At 38.2% G+C, this 27073-nt stretch overlaps 1 protein-coding gene across 3 annotated transcripts; it reads left to right on the forward strand.

The window, feature by feature from the left end:
* Positions 1 to 12720: 12720 nt before the first annotated feature.
* On the forward strand, positions 12721 to 26592 carry sepsecs (Sep (O-phosphoserine) tRNA:Sec (selenocysteine) tRNA synthase). 3 transcript variants are annotated; one of them, XM_053343829.1, is made up of 12 exons: positions 12721 to 12805; positions 14338 to 14453; positions 14540 to 14694; positions 18951 to 19069; positions 19209 to 19367; positions 19627 to 19780; positions 19859 to 19961; positions 20170 to 20299; positions 21097 to 21188; positions 23208 to 23301; positions 23455 to 23545; positions 25729 to 26592. In XM_053343829.1, the coding sequence occupies exons 2-12, from the start codon at positions 14340 to 14342 to the stop codon at positions 25973 to 25975; spliced, it is 1458 nt and encodes a 485-aa protein (XP_053199804.1). In that variant the 5' UTR covers positions 12721 to 12805; positions 14338 to 14339; the 3' UTR covers positions 25976 to 26592. The 3 variants fall into 3 exon arrangements, with proteins under 3 accessions (XP_053199804.1, XP_053199805.1, XP_053199803.1); XM_053343830.1 differs by having other exon boundaries at positions 12798 to 12927; XM_053343828.1 differs by lacking the exon at positions 12721 to 12805 and adding an exon at positions 13518 to 13652.
* The last annotated feature ends 481 nt before the right edge of the window (positions 26593 to 27073 follow it).

The raw sequence follows: 27073 nt of genomic DNA on the forward strand, positions 1-27073 counted from the left end.
CATAACTTCTTAATGCAAACCAGTGCTCAGTCTCTATGTAGAAAATGTCAACATGTATGGTCAATGATATCTATCAAACTTGTGCAATTTATTTTCTAATCAAAGGTGCTTTTGTGTGCATGTGTGCAATCTGCATTTGAAGTCATCACACAATGACCATTCCTTAAATTTATCTATGAATAGAGGTAATACTACCAGTATTTTGCAACTAACTGCAAAAAAATATATATAAATATACACCAATCTGTGTTTTGTACTGGAAATAGAAAATCATAATCACAATCTCTCTTAAGCTACATAGAATGTGGAAATCACAGATTTAACAGCAATATACCGTGTGTGTCGTTGTCGAGAATCGCAACCCCCCCCCCCCTGCGTCTGTCTCCCCGCTGTCTTTCCTGTCTGACGTGGTCCAAAACCCTCGTGAGAAAAAAGTGAGCGACCATTTCTCCTAAAGCAGACCCTGGCGTTCCCACAATCCCTTCCTGTTAGAGCTGGCCAGAAACACCTGCTTTACCTCAACACAGCCTCTGTACAGCAGCTTAGTAGGAATTAACTGTAAAATAATAGTAAATAGATTCTCTGAATGTGTGAGGATACATGCATGCGAGGAATTTGGGCTGGTTACCCACTGACTGTACAGCTGAGCTTAGACCAACTATAAATGTTCACTTTTATGCATCCATTCAGAAAAAAACACCAAGTACTCATTGGTTTTACTTTGTAAATATAAACTTTTTTTTTTTTTTTTTTTTGGAAAGAACCAACTGGTTCAAAAATGTATTTTAATTTACTTTACTTTTTATTTCTTTTCTTTTTGTAATAGTGGATGGAAAAGGACATTGATATGCTGTTGGCCCTTAAGTATCATAGTATTATTGAGCGAAACACATGCCTGTTCAGTCTCTGGGAAGAAAACGAGGGCTTTAAATACCACTTTGCCTCCTCAGATTTAGCAAATGTAGGACTGATGCTGCCAACAGGGTTTCTGACATTTGGTAAAGGTTGCAAATGCACAGGAATGCGATACGATCCCTGCATAAACCAAACTTATATGTTAAATTGTTATGTGTGTGGTGCACTCTCATATACATTTCCTTAAACATTTCTACAAAACAGATTGGAGAACTAAATTTACCGCCTCTATAATGACTCCTGGTCTTGAGTGTGAAATTCTCCTGTGCACATTTGCCGTAAAACTCTTCCCACAGAACACCCTCACACTTGCCCCTCTCTTTAAAGGAATAGTTTGACATTTGGGGAAATAAACTCATTTGCTTTCTTGATGAAAATGAAGGTAGAGTGTTATCACTCTCATGTATTTATGGAAGATATAAAGCTACCCCTAACAGCTGATTCTTTAAACCTAGTATGATGACTGGAAATGAGGGAACAGCTGGTCTTAACATGCAATGTCTCATTTGTTTAATCTGTAAGAAAAGTAAAATTGTGGTTTTACAAGGGGTTATGTGGAAGTGAAGAGAGCTAGGCTAGCTGTTTCCAGTCTTTATTATAGCTTCATATTAAGTATACAGACATGACAGTGATATTGATCTAAGTGTCTATATCACAACAAGAAAGCAAGTAAGCACATTATCCAAAATGAGTAAAAGTTCTTGAATTAGGTCGATCCTCTACCACTATGGCCAAATGTACATAATGTACGTGTGCACGTCACTTACTAAAATTCAAGACATCAAACATATTTTTCCTTCTTCAAAGTTACCTTGGTGTTTGTGCGAGAGCGTGAAAGAAAAAACATTGAAAATGAAAAATTCAAAAGGCAAACCGGGTTAAGCACATGAGCTTGGCGTTGACAGTGGAAAGAAGATCGTGAAAGTTGACCACTAATGAACATTCTTGCACTGTAAATGTTTTATTTTCTTGGTGTTAATGTAAGATTTATTTAAGGTGTACATATATACAGATACAAATTAACCATATAATCTATATGTGTAAAAGAAATATGTCTCTTTATGTAAAAACACAAAGTATATAATGAAACCAATAAAGACGAGAATTCAAATATGCAACCATGTGTTTGTTGGTTTTACATTACTGTCAACTATAACTTCTCATTTGTTAATGTGTGGAGTGTAATTATATGAAGGGGATATTTTCACATGTGGAAAACCATGCTGATTAGTGATTATATCTGCTTACAACATTATGTACAACATTATAATGTGTTATAAACCATCTATTAATGGCTTATAAACTGGATGGGTTGAATTATGCTATCAAACACAGGTTTTATATCCTTAGAAAAACTCTTTCTGGAAAGATTTTATTCTTATATACTAATTAAAGGGGCACTTGAAGTTTAAGAGGCAGGGGCGTTCAAATGAAAGCACCTTATGAGATGCATTATGGGAAATGTAGTATCTAGTTTTTTAGTCTGTCTCATATGTGTCCCTCACCTTTGTGGAACTTTAATACTATATTGTTGGAGTAACCCTACAAACATAAACCAACACAGTCATGTAACTATAAACTCACCTTGGCTGATTTCATGCCACTTTTGAATGTGTAGACTAAGTACTAAGTGAACCTGTCCTGTTTGAATATCCCATAAGAAATACTTCTCCTGCAGATTATCATTATTATTATTATTATTATTATTTCTCTACTGTCTACCATTGTATACAGTTACCATGGAGAAGTTTGATGAAAATAAAGTCAACTCTGCTTGAATACCCCAAAAGAGGGCTTTTACTGAGTGTCTTTACCCCATCAGCTGTATATTAATTCAACCGAGGTGGGTTCACTGATTATCTTAAATAGTAATCAGTACTGCAAAAGAAAAGTTGTTTTGTTTTTTTGAAATACCCCCCAAAATCTGAAACAAGGGCAATGGTTTGCTTCTGTCTACTTCTCCATAGCGCCTTCCTCCATATATGAAGAGCAGTTGTAGGATATGGCGCCCTCTTCTGCTCAAACCCTGACACTTCAACATGACCATGAACATATGACGCAATCATCACCTTGATTCAGCCTTTGCAGTCAGCCCACCTGGTTTTGTCTTTCCATAGAATCACGTCTCGTTGTTTTCCAAGTACCATCAGAATTATAAGCATGAGATAAATATATCACTCTTCCATGATGTTGGTTCCAAAAGATTGGTGTTATGAGATTGGGATATAGATTTCTAAGGTAGTTCTGATGTACTCTTGGCTCTTGACTCTTGGAAGTAAATGAGCCTTCAAAACATAGATAGCAATCCCAGCTGCACCATAAACACACCCTTTCAGTATCATCCTTGCATGACTGAAAAAAGGTTTTACTACTGTATGGGGCCCTGTAGTAAACCCACATGGCTTGGATGTCGACTTTGAGGTACTTGTGGTGTAACTGTACAGCAAAAAAACAATTCACAGCTCTATTCTGGTCAAATATTGGTTTCCCAAAAAGGAAGGACAATTTGACAATCAAAGCAGCAAGCAACATGTGGTTTTGGATGTTTTAACTTGATAAAACATGCATAAGAGCTCTCCTATAGTTAAGCTGCCAAAGTATTGTTTGTGGTGTTGGTCATAATGTTTCTGGTAAACTCACACTGCAGCTTTCTGGAAGATGAGATCAGATATTGCACAATATGTGGCTATTAATGAGATTGAGGCTATTTATTAATCTGTAAATACAGCATTTACCAAAAGGATCATTCATCTTTACAACAAGAAAGCCATAGAATTCCTAACAAATATGATGATGTAATATATGTCCTGTATCTACTGTTAATTTCTCTTTCCCAAAGCTTAATTCAAGGTTGATTTTTCTGGACCCTCACACCATTGCCTTCTCTTTTTTTAGAAATGTGTATAGAGTTCATGTGTAGTCGGTTCATTACGGACTTTCCAGGTCTTGCGCTGTCTCCATTTTTCCCCAGAAGCGTGTCTCATTATTCAAGCCATTCCCAGATTTTCCCTGTAATCCTGGTGACTGCTACACTGTAACTTTCTGTGGAAACTAATCCTTCATGTTGTCTTCCACTGAGTCAAATTGAATCATCAGTGAAGAAATATTTCCTGATAATGTTACAGTTCAAGTTTGAGAAATGATCAGCATTCTCCTGAAGATGGGTATACTGATAGTACGCTTCATTTTTCTATTTCTATTTAATTGCTGCTTGGTCTCAAATAGCATTACTTTCCACTACATGGGACTTTGGAAGACAAAATAATATGGTAAGTCTAATTGTGTCATGTAAAGAAGAGCTTGATGTACTGTATGTGTGCTTATCCCAACACTGGAAGGCACAGCTTGTATATTTACTCATTGAATGTGTGTCTAATGGGCAGTGTTATTCATGGATACTCTCAGTTGGAATTGGTTTAAACCCAATCAGCCTATAACTGTATATGTCCAGATTACAATTTCCACTTTGGCCAATGGGACCAAATACAAATTTAAACAAAACTATAGAGATTTTTTTTTTTTAATTTACACCAAATGTCAAAAGTTAACTGAGATTTTAAAAAACAGCATGAAATAACATAAAGTATAATTGGAATCAATGGATTTCTCAGGACTAAGTGGATTACTGTAGGTATCAAGCTAAATTGGAAATGCTGCAATGATACATACATATGAGCTATTTTAGTGTGAATTTTGAACTCTTTGGAAAATGTTCAGTGTAACAATTAGCTAGTGACTGTGCTGCTTTAATTCACATTATTTATCAAATGTTTGTCATTAATTTTAGAAATGTTTAAAAAAAAAGAAAACATACTTCAACTATTTTAATCTCTGTCAGTACTCCTGCCAACAGTGCTTCCATGTTTGCATGTCCTGCTCGCCATGCAACCCACCATTTGCTTTCATGTATTATTTCTACTTCACTTCTCATCTCCATTGCCATTAGCTCTTATTTACATTCTTTACTCAGGTGCTCTGACTTGTGTCGTAAACCGTATTTCCACAGTAGAGTCAAATACTGGAAAAACTTCAGACTATTCTTTCATTTCCTGTTTACTGTCCTCTTATGTTTCATGGAAACTTTGATTGCTCTGCTTTTGGTTTTGGTAAATTCCACTTTTGGTTTTAAATAATGAAAATACACCACTAACACTGAAAGAGACATTTAGGAAAGTAAATGCTTAAATGTAGTAAAAGTATTAGTCATGGTTGTGATCATGGTAATGTTTGTAGTAAATGAGTAAATTCAATTAAAAAGTAAATTGCTGAACATTTTTAATGCTTTCCAGTTCACTTAGCAATCTGAATGGATTGAACAGGAAACAGTTGGACTTTGTCTGGCAATATGTTTTTTGACCTGAGACACTGTAGATAAATGATGGTGGTAGTGACAACTTTGGTTCATTTATTGAAAACCTACTGAATAAAACAAATCATCAAACATAGTTTTAGCTGTTACGGAGTCATATAACATTTTAGTTTTTTTTGACAACTTACAAGTGTTTGAATTATATATTTGTTTAGCAGTTATATCAACTCATCTAAAAATCTATAAATCACAAATACAAAACTAACACACACACACACACACACACACACACACACACACACACACACACACACACACACACACACACACACACACACACACACACAAAGTCATTGTGGCCTTTATTTATTTGATCAGCATTTCATTGTTCACAACTTTAATCTCAGGAAATGTGTTTTTTGGCTACACATACTGTCGTCTTTGCCAGTCGCTTACTGCTTACTCTCATCATAATGCTTGGTCACTCAAAACACAGTTGAATCCTACAATACATTGTACATATGCCAGTAAAGTGTACTAAATGACATGTGCAATTCTAGTTCAAGTAAATTCAGGTTAATCTTATGAAGAATTATCAAGAAAATGGACTGATTCACTAAATAGACTACACAAGAAAAGCAAATAGAGATTCCTTTTAAATGTATGAGTCAAGCAGGCAGAGTCTACGGGGATTTTCCCTCATCCAGCTCACATTTTTGACAGACCAACTCACTTTCTAACTCATTTACCAGCAGTTAATAAACTCCACATGGCCTTAAGGGCAAAGTTAGTGGCACTGAGGGTGGCTTGTTCAGCAAGTAAGCTTACTATCGGCCAGACTTTGCTCAGTGACTTCATCTGGTCGCTGTTACAGGGTGTGCTCGCATTTGACTCAGCAAAAAAAAAAAAAAAGGTCTCAGAGGAGACTGCAGGCAAAATCCTGCACACTCACTTCTGTTGTGAGCATGGCAGCTGTGAAACATGTCTGAGGCAGACTCTGGCTGCAGAGTGAAAAAATACTTATATCTCAGACACAGGCGAGTCATCACCATAACTGCCATGTTTAGCTGTTTTTAGGGGATTCATGTGGGGAGTTGTTTTCATGACTCTTTGAAAAAAAGGGGCCTCAGTGGACTTGATGAGTCACAAGAGGGTCTGTGTTGATCTGAATTGTAACTGCTGCACATGTGGCTGTGTGATTCAGCTTGAGTAGTGTCTGAGGGAGGTTTTGGTTTGCAGCGCAGTGAAAATGATGTACAATAATAGCTATACGAGTGGACATGTATTGATATGTCACCGTGACATTTTTAACTGAGTCAGAAACAGTGGAATAATACCAAATAAGGGCAAAGTGAAGAGATCCATCAGAACTGATTTTTGTCGTTCTGTCATTCTTAAGTTGTTCTGTCATAACAGGAAAAGTTAGTCACGCCTACTGAAACTACGGGCGAAACTAAAATTGCCTAATAGTCGAAAAGCTCACCGTGTTTAAAAATGGAGAATTTCTTACATCAATTCCTTTACATACATTACAGGGATGCTAATTGGCATCAGAGTTTAATGAAAAGGTCACCAAAGGTCAAATGTTGTCATCAGTACAGAACGAATACAAAAAAATTCTCCATTACATGCAGTTTAAATTTGTTCTATTATTAGTGAAATGTACTTAACATTTTACAAGTAAAAGTACATTATTATTTCATTGTTGGATTACTGTTGCATCAACATGTAAAAAATATATTTGAATATTTCAGCAGGTCAAATTTAAGCTCATTTGAAATACTTAAATAAGAAAAAAGCATGTTTCAAATAAATACATTAAAAAGGGAATATATCCCCCAAAACTGTAAAGTAGTATTAAGTTAAATAAGTCACTTATTTCAGTATTTTTATATGTACATTCTGTTATATATTTATTCCTATGAGGTGTGTGTGTGTGTGTGTGTGTGTGTGTGTGTGTGTGTGTGTGTGTGTGTGTGTGTGTGTGTGTGTGTGTGTGTGTGTGTGTGTTTGTGTATATATATGTGTGTGTGTGTTTGTGTGTTTTGAGTGAGTATGAATAGTATGTCGGCTTATTTGAGTAGTGTTAAGTTTAAATCTGTGTTTTTATTGTTTCCTTTACCTGTCCAGGGACTGCAGATGGAAATTAACTGTTGGCTAAATCTGGTGCTTTTTTTTTGTTTGTTTTGTTTTGTTTTTTTGTTTTAGATGTAGAATGTTTAGATTAATGTTTTTTTTCTGTACATGGTAAAAAGTAAGATATATCAATTTCCACAGCTGTGTACAATAAAAAAGTGTACAGCCAAAAACAGTGTAATAAAAGCAAATATAATTTTTTTAAAATAAAAAAAAAACAACTATGTTCATGTGCTTTTCTGGTCAGGGACTAAATTACACTCTAGACATTTCTGTTCATGAGCAAATGTGTGGACTTACTTTAGCACAGAGCTTAAAATGAAACATGAATAGGATCAACTCAAGTTGAAAGAGCCTTTGAAGTGCGATCAGCCCTCTAGTTGTGAATGATATAGTATTATTATATGTGTTATATTATTATATGGTATTATATTACAATATTTGTCTTAATATTGGAAGTGTTGTATATAAAGTATTAGGCAAATTCATTACATTTCTCTGGAGAGTGGAGCTCAGCAGGTATTTGTCTAAGATAATTCAGTTAATCAATTTATCAGTTTATCAATTGTGCAAAACAGAAATTTAAATTTACTTAGAATTACTTTTTTAAAAAGTAGTGTCGTCTATACTTTTATTATTTCTTTTTACTATTTACTGAGCATTGAGAAAACATAAAAGTGATCTGAAATCACAACATGTAGTGCACTTTGGCGATGTATCAAGGCCTTTAGAAATAACCAGGTGAAGAGTGTGACCCTGAGTAGTTCCGGCAATGTGCTTCATGAACTCAAAATGTCAACATGTCAATAAACTTGTTAGCAAAAAGTATGTGGTGTTATCAATATGAAGGTTGAAAATAAAAACTGAGTTATTCTAAACAGTGATTTTAGAAATTCTGAATTTTTTGAAGCTTTAGAGGGAAGTAAACTGTGAGTACTAAAGTCAAATATACAGACCTGACAACCAGAGATTAACAATCAAACAGTAAGAACCAAATAAAATGCTCTCACATTTAAAATATCTAAACTAGTAGTAACACCACCTCCCTTCTTGATAGACCTTGTACAATGTAAAAATTAAGTGTTTTGCCACCACTTTCATCAAGCCATGTCTCAGTCAGGATATTGCAGTCAAGCCAATGAAAGTTTAAACAGTGAGGGAGCTGACACTGAGGACAGACATCTTTAAAAAGCTTACAGAATAAGTCGAATTTTAAACTGTAGCAGAGTCAGGCATTGGATGTCCTCTTTTTTCATCAGCAGAACACAACATTTTTAGCTGGAGACATTAATGTGTTATTTAATACTTAGATATCAGTTTTCTCTTAAGATTGTGTTTCAGAAACATCCATCCTGATGACAATTATTAGTCAATATTAAGTGGTTGGCTTTCTGAATGCTCATCTGAAATCTGAGTGCAAACCAAATCTTATTTTGACAGCTATTGATTTTGCACTTTGGCGATTTTGTAATTCTTGGACTGTTTTTTTTATTTCTGCAGGTACTACATTAGTCTCCTTCTTTCTCAGTTGGTGCTCTTAGAAAGGAGAGTCCTCTGCTTAATGGACCCCTGTTTGAATGACGTAAATTGATTATAACTGATTATAATATAATTTATATTAACACTGTGGTAACCATGATAAACAAATGCTTACTGTATGTAATGGAAATATTATCCCTGTCAGGTACTGTAATTGTCTTTTTACAGCTACAAACATTGTTTGCTCTGTGGGAGTTGACAGGTGTGGCCAGTGTCGACACCTTAGGAAGTGAGTCATGAATGACAAAGCCGCTAATGTCAACTTTAAGATTGTCAAATTGTTTAAAAAGAAAGAATTATGTCTTGTTCATCATCCTTAATGAGTTCACGTAGTATTTAATCACAAGAAATTCTGATACAGAGAATTTAATATGACTTGAAACAGTGTGAGTGACGATGAACAACTTTTTTCCCAAAATGGAAACTGAAGGAGCAAAAATGTCATCAGCTCCATATGCAGTGAACCTGGATAGAATGAGTGCAAGATGTTCTTCCTTACAGCTGATGACTGTTCACCAATATGAATCACTTATATAAAATAACTGTAAGTCATAGAGAATAAACTATTATGGCATCCATAGCAATAACACTGAAATGTCGTGTGTTTTCATATAACAGGTAATAATCAATTAAAGGGAAATACAACATTTTCTCATAAAAGTATCTGAACATAGAGGGGTTTCCTGTCACGTATAGCCAGCAACTTCTGGTCTAGACAGATTTTGAATCATTGTGTGATTCATTAATTGACCTGCAGTCAGTCACGGTTTATTTTGTGTGCGGATCAGCAACTAAGTCGGATTTCTGGTCAAATGGGACAGGGACGTTTAAGCTTTTGGGATTTTTTTGGTGAGCATGGACAGAAGCTGTGTACAATAATTCTTTTAGCAATCATTTCAATAATTTACCTGCTATGGTAACCAGAACCATACTATATAATATCCTTATAAGAACTTATTAAGAAGTGATTGGATTGTACTTGTAGGTTATTAGGACTGTTACATCATTTAACAATAGAATAACTTAGGGGTTTTGGGAGACCCATTACTTCTGACAGTTTTTGGGCGGATTTATTCGGGAAATGGGTGCCCTTATATCTGCTAGGCCAATGGGATTCCTCGTCAGCGCCCAAAGGTGCAGGAAGCCACGCCAGAGCTACCCCGCCAACCCTGATACCACACCGTAAGCTGCGATAGTCATAGTCACACAGAAGTGGGCGGCGGAAGGCAGACTTATCTCTTCCACCCTCGTTCTAGCCTACTTTTTTACTCTGCTTGACGCTTGATGCCATGACACATGGATCTAGGACAACGGCCGACGGAGATGTGGATACGGGAATCCTTGTTGATCACACCTCAACAGGTACAGTAGGTGTGATAGGGACCATTAGGTAAAAGCAGGCGGGGATGATTACTTAATATGTTCACTAAATGTGTTTGAGTTCTCTCGGTTCATTGCCAGTCTGATCTTCCTGGAAGCTCCTTTGTGTGATCATATAGTTTCCTTCTCTTTTTTTTTTTTGCCTAATGATGTTTCAATAGGTATTTTCTTCTCATTGTTATAACCTAATAAGCAATCATACTTTATAATATTAGTGTATAGCCTATTTGGTAAGTTATTGAACTTTGATTAGTCTTTAATTACACAATCTCGAGTCATTTTCAACCACATGCCTGTTGGATCTATTTGGTTCGATGTTTAAACTACTTTCACAAGTTTTTTTTTGCAATATGTGGATTTTTTTTTCATCCATATAGCTCTCCTGGATGAAGATGAACCTACGCCTGGATTTATGAATGGACTGTGTCATCTAAAGTGTAGACCTACTTGAACATGGGTCCAGGAAGGAAGGCAAGATGTTGGCATAGCTGTTGAGTTGAAAGCCCTGCTATGCCATCACATTGCCATCTTTCTCTCCCCTTTGCAGCAAAAAAACAAAAAGTCCCATTTCATTTTCCTCAGATCAAACTATGCTAAGGGAGTGTTTGTGTTTTGGTTTCATTTTTGCTGAGTTTTGTCATTTTGGATTAGATTATTTTTTCCTAGATGATTCCAGTTACAGCTACAACAGGAGGCTATTTTTAAAAGTTAAACAGCCACACATATAACATTGTCATGTACGTATTATTGTATTGTGTAATAATACGATTTTACTACGATAAGATCAACTTTCAATGACCCACAGTTACTATAGATACCTAACTGAAAATATGCTGACTAAATTGAAAATTCTAAAAAAAAAAAATAATAATAATTGTGGTTAAAAGTTAACAAAAGATTTTTTTTCACAAATGTTGAGCTTTCTATCAGGATATAATGCAGAGCAGTGGTTGTAAGGTCAATTCATTTTTTTTATTTTATTATTTTTTGTACATGTCTGTGCCATAATGTGATAAAGATACTGGACACTATTCTTATTAATTTAATGATATCTAATTCACTCCATATTGTCTAACTCTGTCATCTCAAATCATATTTCAGTGTACAGTGAGCCTATCATATGTTGCAAATATCATAATGATGGCAAACTAGTATGAAAAATGACAACTTTTTCTACTTTTTTACGATTTTATACTGCTACCCCACTTCATTTCAGAGGGTTTTTATTTTATTCTATTAACATCACTACATAATTTGACTAGGTGTTACTAGTTAGTCTAGTCTACTTCTCTGATTAAACATGTCTTTGTCTATAAAATATTATGCATTATTGGAGAGACAACTACATTTATAGAGAATTAGCTTTATTGTGATCAATTTCTACATAACATGTTACAAACTCATTAATGCCAGAGACAATTTTAGACCATTTTTAGGGGTGTGCAAGCATTTGCAGGGCAATATGTCAAATTCACATTAGGAGCTGAGCCCCCCAAAAGGTCTGATCCCAGAATCGCCCATGATTAATCCATTAGTAATATCTGATCAAGCTATATAGGCTATAGTACTGTAAAACTCAAAAGGAGGCATTCTGTTTTAGTAGTGTACTTATACTTTCAGTTCTCTAGGTTGATTTTAATACTTTTATAGTGACTTATAGGTACTTTTAAGTGAATGCAGAACTTCTACTTAGTCAGCAGTTAAGTAGTAGCCTATATTTACATTAGCCTATATTTATATATTATATTATATTTTGTATTAGGCTATTACTTTTTTACTTTATTTGTAGCCTACTTGAGTACAGGATACACTCTGGCTCCTTCCAGCTTTGTCCCTCTAAAATATCATGTATACCAAATTATAAGTGCATTATTGTTGATCCAAATACCATTAACCCTGTATGTAATGTAAGCAACTCTTGTTTACCTCCAATGCAAATAATTCTAATAAAAGTTGATTCAAGTGCTTATATGCAATTTGTTTTCTTAAGTCTTCAGTAGGCTATGTGTATCACAGCCTTTTGTTAAGTTGAACTGTCTGAGTATTCATTCATTCCTTAATAAAACATACATGTTCCTAAATATAAACTATTAAATTAAATTAAATTATGTATGCTTCTGTTTCACCTGAAAAAGAAACATGAATATATTTTAATATTTTCCATCTGATTTTTTTTCGAATAGATTTTTTAATTTGTTAAATTTCTGGTGAAATTTGAATAAAATACCAAATATATCATCTTTTTTTTTAATCAAATGAAATTACCGCTAAAGTTTAAAATGAATCAACTAAAGAGCTCACATTGTTTAATGAAACTGATAAATTAATGCTTAAATACCACGAATAATACATCCATGTGAAATACAAGGTGACAGCCTCGGTCACGTGATCAGCCCTCATTGGTCATGTGACTGCACGTTCCCGCTGAGCCTCTTCCCACACACGCTGCCTCCTCCTTCTCCTCGTAACTGCTTTGGAGGCAGTTTGACTTGCCAAGCTTGAGGGGTGTTGCATGAAAGCCGAAAGGTAAGAAACGTGGTAACTGTGTGTTTTAGCGAAACAGTCACGTTGAAGCTACTTCGGGCCTGGCTCTTCACGTGTAAACATTAGCTTAGCTTTGCGGAGCTGCTAGCACCTTTGCTGCCAAGGTAAACAACATGAGGTGGCAAATTGAACAAATGCCTTGTTTACACCTAAATTATATTAAATTGTATTACACCTGCTGTAGATAGCAAGAAGTTATTTAACGCAGATAAAACCCTATGTTGCCTGCTAATGTGTGCTAGTCTTTAAATGGTATGCTGCTAAACTTTAAAGCACTTAATCAAGCAGAAAGCTAACATGGATGATAGCCGGCACCTTTAATGTTTCCCCAAACCACCGCTGCTCTTTATCACCATCACTAACAAGAAACTTTGAAAGCTTGACAGCTTGGCAGGCAGCCGGTGTGGTTAAGGAGGAGTGGTGTTATTAGTAATGAAGCATGTTAAAATGTTGAAAGTAGGTCCACCTCCAGCAGGTACAACAGTAAAGGCTGATTTATACTTCTGTGTCGGAACGTTGTTGTATCTGCTGGAGGTGGAGCTACTTTCAACTTCTACAGTAGGGTCCAAAAGTCTGAGATCACTTTCCCAATAGGAAAGTGGTTTTAGACTTTTGGAGCCTCTTTTATACAGTCAGTTAGTTTATTCACTGATACATAAATCTGTTCTTAGTGTTTTGGACTTTTTCTGTAATTTGTGACTTTTGGATCATTGAACATTTATTGAAATGAGAAGTTAAGAGTGTAAAATCACTACTTGTTGGAGCTGTTAACAACTCAAAGACATCTGAAATGTGACCCTGACTACACACTGCTTTAAAACTCAAAAAGGTTGGAAACCACTGGTTTCATCTTTAACAATGTGTCATATTATAAAAGCTTACTTACTTTATTATCCATTGTGTCAAATCTATAAAAAAAAGTAACTAAGCCTCTCAAATAAATGTAGTGTAGAGAAGAAAGCGCAATATTTCCCTCTGAAATGTGGTGCAGTGGAAGTAGAAAGTAGCATCAAATGGAAATACTAAAGTAAAGCTCCGGTACCTCAAAATTGAGTAAGTGCTTGAGAATGGGAATAGGAGGAGGTTAAAGCGGTATCCAGCAATATGATGTTGGAAGTTGGCAGACCGATTTTTCAAAGTAGACTTGAGATGGTTACTTTTTAGTCCCATATGAAGTTGAAAAGTCCAAAAATTGTGGATCCTGCATTCCTTGTGTGGTGATTGCGTGTCATTCAGACTCCCCCAAGCCTTCTGTTTTAATTAAGTGTCCACACCCAACTATAACATCTGTCATGTGCATGTTTAGACTCATTGAAATTATTGTTTTTTTCCCATCTGTTTAAATTAATCAAAGCTTATATGGTTTGATTATATTAATGCCTGAACGTATGGCTCAAAAGAAACTAAAGGCAATGTACATGTCTTTTTTCTAAGGGCTCCTATGATTTGTAGTTTTAAGTGTGAACAAAATATATGCTGACTAGGACACTTAACCGCAGCTGTGTCTTTGACAGAGATGAACGGTGAAAACTTCACCCTGAGTGAGAAGATCGTCTCAACCTCCTACATCCGACAGGGATGCCAGGCTCGCCGCGGCCACGAGCAGCTCATCAGACAATTACTCGCGCAGGTAACGTCAACAGCTCTGCCTTCACGTATCCTCAAGTGGTCACCACATCATGCATCTACTTCTCACACTGCATGTGTGCGTTTCAGGGAAAGTGCCCAGAGGAAGGATGGAGTGAGAGCACCATCGAGCTCTTCTTGAACGAGCTGGCTGTGATGGACAGTAACAACTTCCTCGGCAACTGTGGCGTCGGAGAGAGGGAAGGCCGGGTGGCTTCCAGTCTTGTGGCAAGACGACATTACAGGTACAAATTTGACATGAAATACATTTCCAGTCAATGAACAGGTTAGTTCTTGTACAGTAGGGCAGGTAGGAGGTGTTAGAGCCTGACCAATACTAGATTTGTGAGTTTGATATTGAGATTTAAAGTTTAAAAAAATGGAATGATTAGCTGATGAGGATCACTTGAATGTGTTTAGAACTGCACCCGACAAATACATTTAAGCTTGAAAGTTCTGGCTTGGGCGGGAAAAAGCAGATTGACAAAACACTAAAGCTCATCTTACTAGCTTTCTCTGGAGCTTTTAACTGCATCTCAGTCTTTGCAGCAGTTGGAGTTTGGGTGGTTGTCAGAGAGATGGCTCAATGGTCATCAGATTGTCACTGAAGTATCATACTTGGGTCATGTTATGTCCACTAAGGCATCCTTATGAGAATCTGCAGAGGAAGATTATGATGTAGTTTAAAGCTTCAGATAAAAGTTGTTGACTTTGACTCAGGATATGTAGTGAATGGATCATTTTTTTCTTGAAATACAAACTTGTCAGCACTCTCTGGTGGACGCACTATGCAACTGCATTCTGAGTTCACTAAGGCTTAAATTGCCCGTAGATGCGTCTGTGAGGAATTACTTAAAGGTAGGGTTGGTAATGTTGGAAAGCTAGCAAGAGAGCTAGCAAGATTTGAAAATAGGACCTCCTCCTGCCTCCTCTAAGCTCAACCCCGCTGCTCCCCCTCCCGTCAGTGAGTCCGTCCAAGCCACGCCCCCACAAACTGGAACGCGCACACTGCTGCAGGGAGGAGAGGAGAGCTACGAGCTAGCCATTTCCAAGTATTTTGGACAACAACCAAACAGTCTCATGTCTCATTTACCTGTAAGTAAACTATACTATTATGTTTTTTGTTTGTTTTATAGCACATCAGTCTGTGCAGATTCAGATCCGGGACCCGGGTCTGAATCTGCTGAATCTCCCCAAGGATACGGCTGGATTCAGACCCATCAGCTAAATTACATTGTAATAACTGTTACGTGTTTTTCACTGACAAACGTGTATTTTATGTTTTTATTAGTCACGTAGCATATCTGCTATGTTTTTTTTATTGACAATTATGCAGGGTGATGCAGAAGTGTTAGGAAAGTAAATTTGGGCCAATATCTCAATTTTACTATAAAACTTAGACACTTATGCTACTAGGCTAACGCTATGTTTGTTGTTTCATTGTTAGAGTTTACACGATGAGAGCACTGGCTCAGACCCGAGCTACAGTCCTGAACCGAGCACGTCTTCAGCTCCAAGGGGACGCGGTCGTGCTAGAGCCAGAGGAGGCCGTGCTAGAGGGGGTGCAAGGGGCAGAGGCCGAGGAACTTGAGGTCAAGGACGTGGAGCAAGCCGGACTGCGACCGGAGAGCTTTTACAAGATGAGGATATTCAACGAGTGGAGAATCTGCAAGCTCAAAGAATTGCAGATGAGCAGGTAGCCTTTCTAAAATAGCCTCTTTTTTCCTGATCTCAACATTATCAAGAACTGTAAACAATGACCTGCCATTTACTGTGAACACAACACTTCTGAGTTTATTGTCATTCATAAACTGTTAAAGAATATAATACTATAATATAAACACATGAAACTTTTAACTCTGGTCCGGCAACATACCAAAAATATAATAAATGAAATTACAATATTAGTAATAATAAAGGACAAGATGGTGAGAGTCTAATCTTCTTGATGAACTATTTTTTACAGGCTAGAATTGAACGACTGAGATTGGAAGAATCTCATCAGTTGCTTCAGATCAAGAGACCCAAGCCTCATGTTTGATGTCCTGCAGATGCTCCTCCACCAGGCCCTCCAGCTCCACGTCTACCTACATGGTGTGTGTGCAGGAAGTGCCGTGAGATGCCCACAGATCTAGAAAAAAAGTGCTCTAACCCTCACCTGGAAGTATACATTTTACATTTTAAATTTGGTCTTTTATTTATATTTTGTCAGTTTTTAATAAAAATTTGAAAATGATGAATGCCTTTCATTTGACTATTTCTGCAACAGAAGCAATATATTTTCTCACCACCACATTAAAAATAAGTGATTACAGAATAATTACAACAAAATTGGTATAATCCTTTTTATTGTTACATAAATAATATGTACATTTTCAACATGAGTGTATCTACACATTGGAAAAGGTGTTTCCAGGTAAGGCAGACAGGTCAGGCTGTGTGTAGGGAGTATTTGTCAGCGGTGGTGATCTACTCCTTTGGCAGTGATTTACCTTTAGGAAGAATATCACAATTACACATCTGACAATAATGAATACATTTTTGAGATAATCAAAGAATAAGAATACTTAGAGCTTTATTTCCCATTTATTTTGCACATAATTATGTTAGAACTTCTTCATCAAACAACAATATTGTAAGAAAACTCACCTAGGCCTCTGCTGAGTTGGGTCTGCAAAAGCTGTATGCTTTTGAGCTTAGTGTGGGTAGCATACTAGAGGTGTCAACGAGGGGGGTAGCTGCAGTAATGGCTGGGCTGGGGGAGGGACAGATGTCTGCTCAAACCAGTTGAAGAATTAACATCATCTCCTCACGTCATCTCTGTGAAGATTACAAAATTAGAAAATACTGTCAACATACATTTACCCTTCATTCACAGAGGACAAAACACAGAACTTTTTATATGTAGAAATAGAAGTCTTGGGTTTGGCAGTTGGACCAAAGGAGCATAAAGATTGATATAAACTGTTGAGAAGATCCTCAGTTTGTTTCTATCCTCTCTGCATAGCATCTACCAGAGTATAGTCCATAGACAAGCTTGTAACATGATCAATTACTCCACCAACACCACACAGAGTTAGAGGTACAACTTATGCTAGCTGTGTTTTATTTTAGTGTTGATGGTTGTTGTTGTTGTTGTTGTTGTTGTTAACAACTCAGTGTGAAGTGCTGGACCTCCTAAGGTGAAGGACAGGTTTTATCCTCAGGCCATCATATTTCTCAAAATATCTAATCACTAACATTTACTCAATGGCTGTATAATGATATGGCAGATATCACTGATAACACATATTGTATGTGCAATAATGCTGTTTTCTGAAGTACCTCAAATGGCACTTTGAGGCACATAAAACAGAAAAAGCTAGATATGAAAGACAGATATTTATATCCCAAAGACATATTCATAGCAGCAGCAGCAAGTTGAACTCACCGGTCGGACAGAGACTCAGAAACAATAGTTGAACTGGAGGGAGAGTAGGTCTCATCAATCCGTGTTTAGACGGCGTCGAGGTTGATCGGTCCTTCTCATGGCTATGAAAACATAGATGAGCTACATCACCACAGTTGTAACGTGTAAAAGCCAATATACGTAGGTCTTTTTATCACAATAATAATGCAGACACTGAAGACTAGGGTAGAGTAATATCTTTAAAATTAATATACTAGTATAATCTATTCAATACTGGCGTCACCGACCCGTTTTAAACACACAGCAAAGCTAATATTAGCATTACGCTAATACAAGCTACAAAAGTAGCTACGTTAGCAAAACTTACATATATATAACAAATCCTCCCCGAAGCAAAACAAATCATTACCTGTCCAACAGAAAGAGAGCAACCTCGGCATCACTGTTCAGGCCCTTCAGATCCCTCAGTTGTCTCCACCGCTCAAATGCTACTCCGATGTTGATTCTTGTTTGACCTCTTGCTTTATCCAGAGCCTTTTTATTAGCAGTCCTTTCCTCCTCCGGCTTCTCTTTCTTCTCCTTTTCTCTGGACGAGCCGTTACAAGTAGACGTGCAAGTGGTATTTTCTCAGCCATTGCTCTTACATAAATATTACATCCGTATTCGGTAGTTCTGCAGAGAGGTGTGCTGGTTTTTCTGGCAACAGCGACAGGTGAAGACTGTGCACGCGCGCAGTAGGCAGGGAGAGAGGGGGGCGGGGCGTAGACTGTATGCGGAAGCAAAACTAGACATGAAGCCACCTGATTGGTTTTTTCTGTTCGCACCGAACGGCTCGGATTGGTCGGGGTTTTATCAGTCCTGTGGCCGCTACAGAGCTCTGATTTTTTCCGTTCCTTTTTCTAAAGCCATAATGTATTGATACCTTTCATAACAGAAGGACCATTTCTCCCAGTATAACAAAAAGTGTTTCTGAACAGGATTACCAACCCTACCTTTAACACATAACACTGATGCAAATGAGCCACACTGTTGTTTATTAGTGGTCAATGAGAAATGTGATTTTCTGCTGTGACATTCAGCTGTTTCATACAGGTTGATCCACGGCATCGGTCGGTCAGGTGATATTGCTGCAATTCAGCCAAAAGCAGCAGGATCCAGCCTGCTAAATAAACTGACAAACTCCATTGTGTTGGACATCTTGAAGCTCTCAGGTGTGTTTATCTTATCAAACACAGAAAATCACACTTTCCAAAAACAACTTTAGGTTTCGCTTTTTTTAGCCAGTAAACAGTTGAGTAAAGAAGCACTGTAACTAGTAAAAAAATAAAAGCCTTCTGTGTTGTGTTTCAGGTGTGCGCAGCGTGGCGAGTTGCTTTGTAGTTCCTATGGCAACGGGAATGAGCTTGACTTTGTGCTTTCTGACCCTTCGCCACCGGAGACCCAAGGCTCGCTATATTATTTGGCCTCGCATCGACCAGAAGTCCTGTTTCAAAGCCATGATTACAGCAGGTGATAATATGACTCTACTATCCAGCACCTCCCGTCACCCTCACATCCTGTACTCGGAGGGGGGGTCATGGCAAAAAACAGATCGGTGTTAGAAATATGGGAGCAAAATTTATGTGAAGACAGAAAAAAATATATCCAACCTTCCAACACCCCCACTTTATGCTAGTCAGAACTTGAAGTGTGTTGTTTCCTCAGAGCAACAAGTCACACCTGAGGGCTTTCACGGTTTCCCCACTCATTTCTCCAAATTATTTATCAGGCTTTGAACCCGTGGTCGTGGAGAATGTTCTCGAGGGTGATGAGCTGCGGACAAATTTGGAAGCATGCGAGGACAAGGTTATGGAGCTCGGAGCAGAAAACGTCTTGTGTGTTCATTCAACAACATCTTGTTTTGCCCCGCGGGTGCCTGACAGGTAAAGCTTTTGAAACACTTTTGCAATAGTCAGTTTATAAATACGAAAAGGATTACATGTACTCTACTTGTCTTGCAGGCTTGAGGAGCTGGCAGCTATGTGTGCCAAATATAACATTCCCCACATAGTTAACAATGCATACGGAGTGCAGTCATCTAAATGCATGCACCTTATACAACAGGTATGTACCAATTATCACCATCATCTTTCATTCAGTTAGAATACTTGTGCGTGTCTTCACTTGTAATTACATACTGCAGTTCGAACTGGAGAACACTTCAGACTCCAAATAAATTTGCATAAGAGTCTGAACTGTCGTCATGTGTATGTTGCTCACTGGTGCCAGACACAGTGGTTGCTTTAATCTTTCTTGGACTGTCTTTCATCAGGGGGCTCGTGTTGGAAGAATTGACGCCTTTGTACAGAGCTTGGACAAGAACTTCATGGTTCCAGTAGGTGGCGCCATAATAGCAGGTTTCGATGAGACCTTCATTCAGGAGATAAGCAAGATGTACCCAGGCAAGTTTTAACAATGCTACAGCTGTGTTTGTGTACTTAGCTAGTAATGATGTGTATATGTGCTACTTTATTGCTTAATTCTGTTAAAGTTATTTTCTCCTTAAGTCTAGAAATTGCACTTTTACATCTACAGCAAGTAAATTATTTATTTATTTAATGTTTTATTTGTAGTATAAAACAACTGTTGTTATGTCTGTAATCTAGTTTGCAATGCTCATCCCTTAAATGGCCCTTTTTTAATATACATAAAACTAAAAGGCAACAGTAAAATACATATGAAACTGCTTGTCTTACAGTGCAATCTAAAATGAGGGAAGTTATGATTTAAATGGCAATGCTTTAATCACCTTTGCTTAAATAGAGGCGCCGGTGTGATTGTGAACAAGTATTTCAGTCAAGAACACTAATTAAATAAGAGGGAAAGAAAACAATGTGAATCTGATTAAATATACGATGCCAGCTTTTTGATACTCAACAGTTTTTGAATCTCAGTGCTACGTAGAAATTTTTGGTTGGGACCCAGATTTTTTTGAAATTCACTACCCAATTATCATATCTATACACTTTCAAATGGCCCTTTTTGTCAGGGAAGCTCTGTGCAGGAGTCACACAAACAGTGAGACAAAAACTGATACCTGGTCTGCCATAGACATATACAAGAGGCTTCACCTTCACAGCCTGTAAGACAGTGATGTTTGTTTTATTAAAAGGTTAATGAGAGAAGCTATTTACATCTATAATATAAAGTGTTACAGTATGCAACAGCTTAAACTCACTGCTTGACCTTCTTTGTCCAGGTCGAGCATCGGCCTCACCTTCCCTTGATGTCCTCATCACCCTTCTCACTCTGGGAGCCAGCGGCTATAAGAAACTCCTGTCAGAGAGAAAGGTGAGAGCATATCACCTAAAAAAATAAATATAGTTTGACACATAATTCAGATAGGGTGTTGATACCTGTTCAGTTCTCTTAGATAATATTATTAGATAAATATGGCTGGTAATAAAAAACACTGCAGCAGTGTCAGTCACACATTTGAGCTGTACCCAAGATATTGTTCATTTGAGTCAGCCTGAATACATTCCTGTGTGTGCTGTGTCGACACCTCTCTCCTAAATACTGCAAAGAACAGCTTACATAAGTCGTATTGAGTTGCAGTGAATCACATGTTTCGACTGTGTGTGTGTGTGTGTAGCCCTCAGCTTTACCTGCATCCCGAGCGAGAAATGAGACTTTTCGACTTGAGCGAGCGGCATGCTTGGTCGCAGGAGGAGTTGAGGCAAAGAGAGATTAAATTGATCCAGAAGTTTCAGAAAACATCCCCTGGTGGCTCCCTGCTTTAAAGCAGAGTTGCTCACAATGCAGCACCCTCCTCTTCAGATTTAGGCACTGCAGCATTTTCACACCTCTCAAACTGCTGTAGCATAAATGTACTGTAAGTGTACCACACTGTATGAGTTTCTCTTGATGATGGGATCTCAGGAAGAGTCAGAAATAAGTAATAAAAGTGGGGCTTTTCAGAAAGGCCTCACCTTGTTTTCTGGCATGCTGGAGTCGTAAAATCCTTTGGTAATAGGTTGTGTAATTACAGATCAATCACTGATCTAAGTGATTTACCTATCACTAAAAAGGACAGTCTTACATTATGGCATACAGTACCCAGATTGGCTATTAGTGGGAAACCTGCTCCGTAGCAGGAAAGATAGGACATTCCTCTGGCCTCTCGCATGACCCGACACCATCAAGGCTTATTGATTTCTCTTGGTCCACATCATACATAATTAATGTACCGGACCAGTTTTCCATAGTGTCTGCAGAACTGAGTGATTTCCTCACACTCCCTCCCCGGGGTCAAAATCTTTAAATAATTCAGACATTTTATCTGGTCAGGTTCATTTTCAACCATCTGAGAAATATCTAGATTTTGAAAATAATCAGCAGATGATGTGTGTTTTTGGTAAGGATGGGTTTTAGTCATTACACACACTCTCTCTTATTGTCGGCAGAGGCGTAGCCATGCACTCTGTCGGCCACAAACAAGCCCACCCCCCAGCCCCCTCCCTTCAGGATAATAAAGTCATCCTTTGTTATTAGAGAACAAGGGACACTTAGAGACTCTTGACATCATTGAAAGGCTGTTTGTGTTTGACTCATGACAGAGAAAATGTTTTCCTTCTTGATGCCCTCAAATTAGGAACGTATGAGTCAGCAGAGTACGCTAAGGCTGACACACACATACACACACACACATACACACATCCACTGTTGCAGAGAGCGAATCCGTTAATGTGCCGGCGCTTCACTGGGGAATCTGGCGCCAGTTACCTAGCACAGCAACAAAAACACTGCCATTTGTCGTCGGGCAGCTTCCCCCGCCTTTCCCCCGACTCATAACATCTGTGTCCAGAACCTCTTTCGCCCTCACTCAGTCTCAGTCTGTGTATTCTACTCTGCACCAAACACACACTGTCAGCACATTAAAAGAAAAAAAAACAATTAAATATTAAAAATCTTGTCTTAAAAGGATGCGCGCCTCCTCTCTTGCCTCTCTAATTGATCCCAGAGGTAGACGTGTGATGTGAGCCAAGACTCTGACTGGACCACACTGCTTCAACACACTGCTTGTGTTGAAGCTTGGAGGGAAACGGTATAGGCAGCCAGGCAGGCAGGCAGGGGAAGAGAGAAGGGGAAGGGAAGGGAAGGGAAGGGAGGGGTTTGGACATGAACCGGTCTGCATGCGGTTAAAAACGCTTGATTAGCAATAAACCGAGGCTGCTGTTGCTAAAATAAGGTTGTGGCAGTGTGGGAAAGGAGCATTGTACTACTATTTATAGTTCTTTTGTACGGCCCTTTGCTCCCTCTAGTTTCTTCTCTCCATGCCTCTCTTCTTTGTGTCTACATGTCCTGCAGGAGATTTATTCGTTCCTGGCTCAGGAGCTGAAGAGCTTGGCCTCAGCACACGGGGAGAGATTGCTTCACACCCCACATAACCCCATTTCACTGGGTAAGCTCAATGTACTGATTTCAGGATGGCAGGTCCATAAATTTTGGATTATTTGGGGTTTTTTTTAAGAGTTTTTGTGAAAGCTTAATTTATCACCCTATATTTAGTGAAGTAATTATGTGTGTTGTTGGGTGTGGCCCCTTTCTCCTGCAGCCATGTCTCTGGATGGTCTCCAAGCCAGGTGTGAGAAAGCAGTCACTCAGCTGGGCTCCATGCTGTTCACCCGGCAAGTGTCGGGAGCCAGGTATGAAAACTTCAGAAAGGGCATGGCGACAAGCTGGCGGGGAATGGGATGGATGGAGAGGGGATGGAGAAGAGGGGAGGGGGGGGGGGGGGGGGTGTTGGGAGAAAGCTCAGAGAGATGGAAGGTGAGTCAACGCATCACTTCAGTTAAAAATGGGTTTATCCGCGTCCTCAAAAAAAAAAAAAAGCCAAGGGGACGAAGTGCGTGTTGCCAAAACAAAATGGCCAGTGGAAATCTGTAATCAGCCAGATGGAAATGCTGAACACGGTGGAGCGGAAACTACTTTAGATGATTAGACTGTCCTTCATATCAGCGCCGCCTCCTAATTTAGCAGGATGTTTCCATTACAGAGCGACGTCGTCCCCACTGCGACAACAGGCACAAACTCTGACGCAGCTTTGACAGCCATGTTCTGGCACCCGCTGCTAGTTTTGTCTCAATTCTTCATTGTTGCCTTCTGCTTCAGTTACTCAATGCTGCATAAATACAGAATTCATAGCAGGGCGGAGGAGGGGGCTGCTTTTTGTCATCCTTCCAGTATTTTTTTTTTTGACCAACCATGGGAGACCATCTAAATATTTAAAATATCCCCCAATAAAAGATTTATTCGGGTCATTCTGTCATGATTGTTTTGTGTTGTTTAGATGTTAATGCACTCATGGCTTAATTGCATTTTTAAAAGCATCAGAGGAAATAGCCTCCACAGTTCCTTCCGTGACTGTCTTGCTTTCTTCCAAGTGAGCATTTTTCCAAGGTCAGAGCGTGGAGCTTACTGAAATCTTTTATCCTCGTATCTCAGTAGAATACTTAATAAGAGGCACTGACTTCCAAGGTTTATGGCACACATTAAGCTTTAGAATCCGTAGCAGTATATAATAATAACACTTTAATTAAGTGAAGTATTTTCAGTGCCGGACATGAATGCAATATTTTGTGATAAACCTCAGTGTCAATGAAGAGGTGTTAGCTTTTAACTATCACAAGATTGACATCATAAACAAATAAGCTAGAATTTCAGTTAATAACATTTAAAAATTATCAACCGATTATTCATGAGCGTCACAATACTGCAACATTTTCTGATTGACACCGACCCTAGGGGCATGTGTGTAACTATTGTCTTGTTAGAGTTATAGTGTAACTATTGTATTCATGTTGCAACTGCTTTCTGATGTGTGCGGCTCCTTTGTAATTATCTGCTGGCTCAAATGTCTGTAGCATTTTGATACCATGAGAAAGCCGAATATATTCAGTGAGTGATAGTGGTGGTCAGGTTATATGCTGCTCCCTATTTGTTAGGGTTAGGGGGAGCAAATTCTTACATATTGAATCTTTAAAGAATGTATCAATACTTAATTTCTAAGGGGTCATAGTGGTACTGCTGTGAGAGGCAGTTGGTTTTTATTCACATCAACAGTGAGCTATTCTCCCATCCAGCAAAATGGATTTCCGAGGTCTACATTGTGAAGTGAGTTTAAACTGCGCTGACAGTGGTGAAACATTGCCAAATTTCAGAAGCGTCTGTTTTGTTTACAGTAATACAGAGTCTGACACTTGGAAATCAACTAAAGTTCAAAAGTTTTTACTGTGAAATCCACCTCCGAATAAGTTTAAAGCTGCAGTAAGTTGATTTTTTGCAGTTGATCATGCAGCACGGCTTCATGTCTCTCATCATGGCTTTAAAAAGATTTTTTTTTTTTTAAACTGGCGAGATTGTTAAGAGATTTACTCCACTGAAGAAAGCTTTTAACTTTGCAAAGATAACAAATGCCTCAGTTGAATTACAAGGTAAACCTTTCCTTTTTAATTTGGGTTGTCACAATACATGTATGTCCTTGATAGAGAGCTGCCAAATTCTGATAGTTGCTTTCATTTATTCATTTGCTCTTGAATCTAAAAATGCATTTAAACCATAAAACCACAGACTTTCCAGTGAAATATATTGTAGAATTTATAGAATATATTGTTTTTTCAGAGTTAAATATTTCATGCTTAGTTTTAGATGTGTATATATTGAGGGGGAAAAATGCAAATGGTAAAGTTAGTGCTACAAGCCCATCAGATAGTGACTAGGTGTGATAGGGTACTGCTGTTTTATTAAATAATAGAAGTGAGTAGCTTTGGTGAGGCCGTAGTGAAAGAAAACAGTAATTCATCTTTGTTTTTCATCCATGTGTGTGTAGGGTAATACCACTGGGCAAGGAGCAGATCATAAGCGGACACACATTCCGCGGCTTTATGTCACACTCGGAGGTGTACCCCTGCCCTTACCTCAATGCCGCCTCAGCAGTGGGCATCACTCGTGAAGATGTGACGCTGTGCATCAAAAGGCTTGACAAGTGCCTAAAGACACTGAAGAAAGAGGGAACTGCAGCTGAAAGTAGTTCCACATCACCACCAATGTGCCAGAAGGACACGACTGGAGAGTGACTGACTGGAAATAAGGCGCTACAACCATGACTGCATTGTTTGTTTATTATAGGCATGTGCATTTTTATGAATGTATACATGTAAATCAAGATATCTCAAAGGAATTCAACAATCAACTTATAAGGAAGCCCCAGTGGATAAAGTGATTTTTAATTATTTTCTCCATGCAGCAACCAGCACTTTCTAGCCTGCTATGAAATATGTGTGTGCGTTTGTATGAGCCTGTGCGTGTGTGTGCGTGTGCGGGTGGAATAGCACTTGCTGTGCATTATCAATCCAAAGACAGAGCTCAGCAACAACAGCTGGCGATCAAACTGTGTGCAGATGTGTCTCATAAACAAAAATGACCCAAGCTGATGTCATTGATTAATACCCTCCTCTGTGAATGTGCACTTATTATTAGTTGACAATGTAAGAACAAAACCTGCATACAAATGAGTCATACCACTGATCTAAAATTAGACCAAAGCATCTGCAAAGACTCTTGATGCATTATTGTTTATATTATGCTTCACTTTATGATGAACTTTGTACTCAGAATAAAATATTATGGATCTACTGTACGGCTCTACATGGCCATTACCACTTCTCTGTCATTTTTCTTCATTAAAGCCATCTAAAGCCCCCACAGTGCAGTTATTGGATGGAATATGCTATAAACTAGCTAGTCCTTCAGTTTGTAAACAACAATAGAATGCAATTGACTGTGAGCCCTCTTCTATTCTTTGCTAATGTCAGGCAGACTCATGACCTGTGCACACTTGTTTTGGAAATACATGAGGCTTTTACACTGGTTGATATATGAAACAATATAGCTTTATAATGTAGTGTGTTGTTCTAATCTTCTGCGGTGTGTTGTAATGCGATACCGATGCTGTTGAACCATTAACTCCATTTGAACCCTGTGTATTGGATTAGCTTGTTTATTTCCAGGCTGTAACAGTTAATCAATGACGTATACAGACACATTCCTGTGTTAAGTAAAGCAAATGTTCACTATTAGTCTCAGTAAGGACCTGTACTGTATGTACTCGTATCTCTTAAAGGTAGTTACTGGATATTCCTTTTGGATTAGGATTCTCCCTCAGCAGAAAACTG

Source organism: Scomber japonicus, chromosome 22 (assembly GCF_027409825.1).
Source record: "Scomber japonicus isolate fScoJap1 chromosome 22, fScoJap1.pri, whole genome shotgun sequence".
In the NCBI taxonomy this organism is placed as follows: domain Eukaryota; kingdom Metazoa; phylum Chordata; class Actinopteri; order Scombriformes; family Scombridae; genus Scomber; species Scomber japonicus.

Coding starts and splice junctions, on each gene's coding strand:
- sepsecs (XM_053343829.1), top strand. CDS start 14,340: ATGAACGGTGAAAACTTCACCCTGAGTGAGAAGATCGTCTCAACCTCC. Junction 14,695..18,950: donor GTGGCAAGACGACATTACAG/GTACAAATTTGA, acceptor TGTTTCATACAG/GTTGATCCACGGCATCGGTC. Junction 21,189..23,207: donor AACTCCTGTCAGAGAGAAAG/GTGAGAGCATAT, acceptor CATGTCCTGCAG/GAGATTTATTCGTTCCTGGC.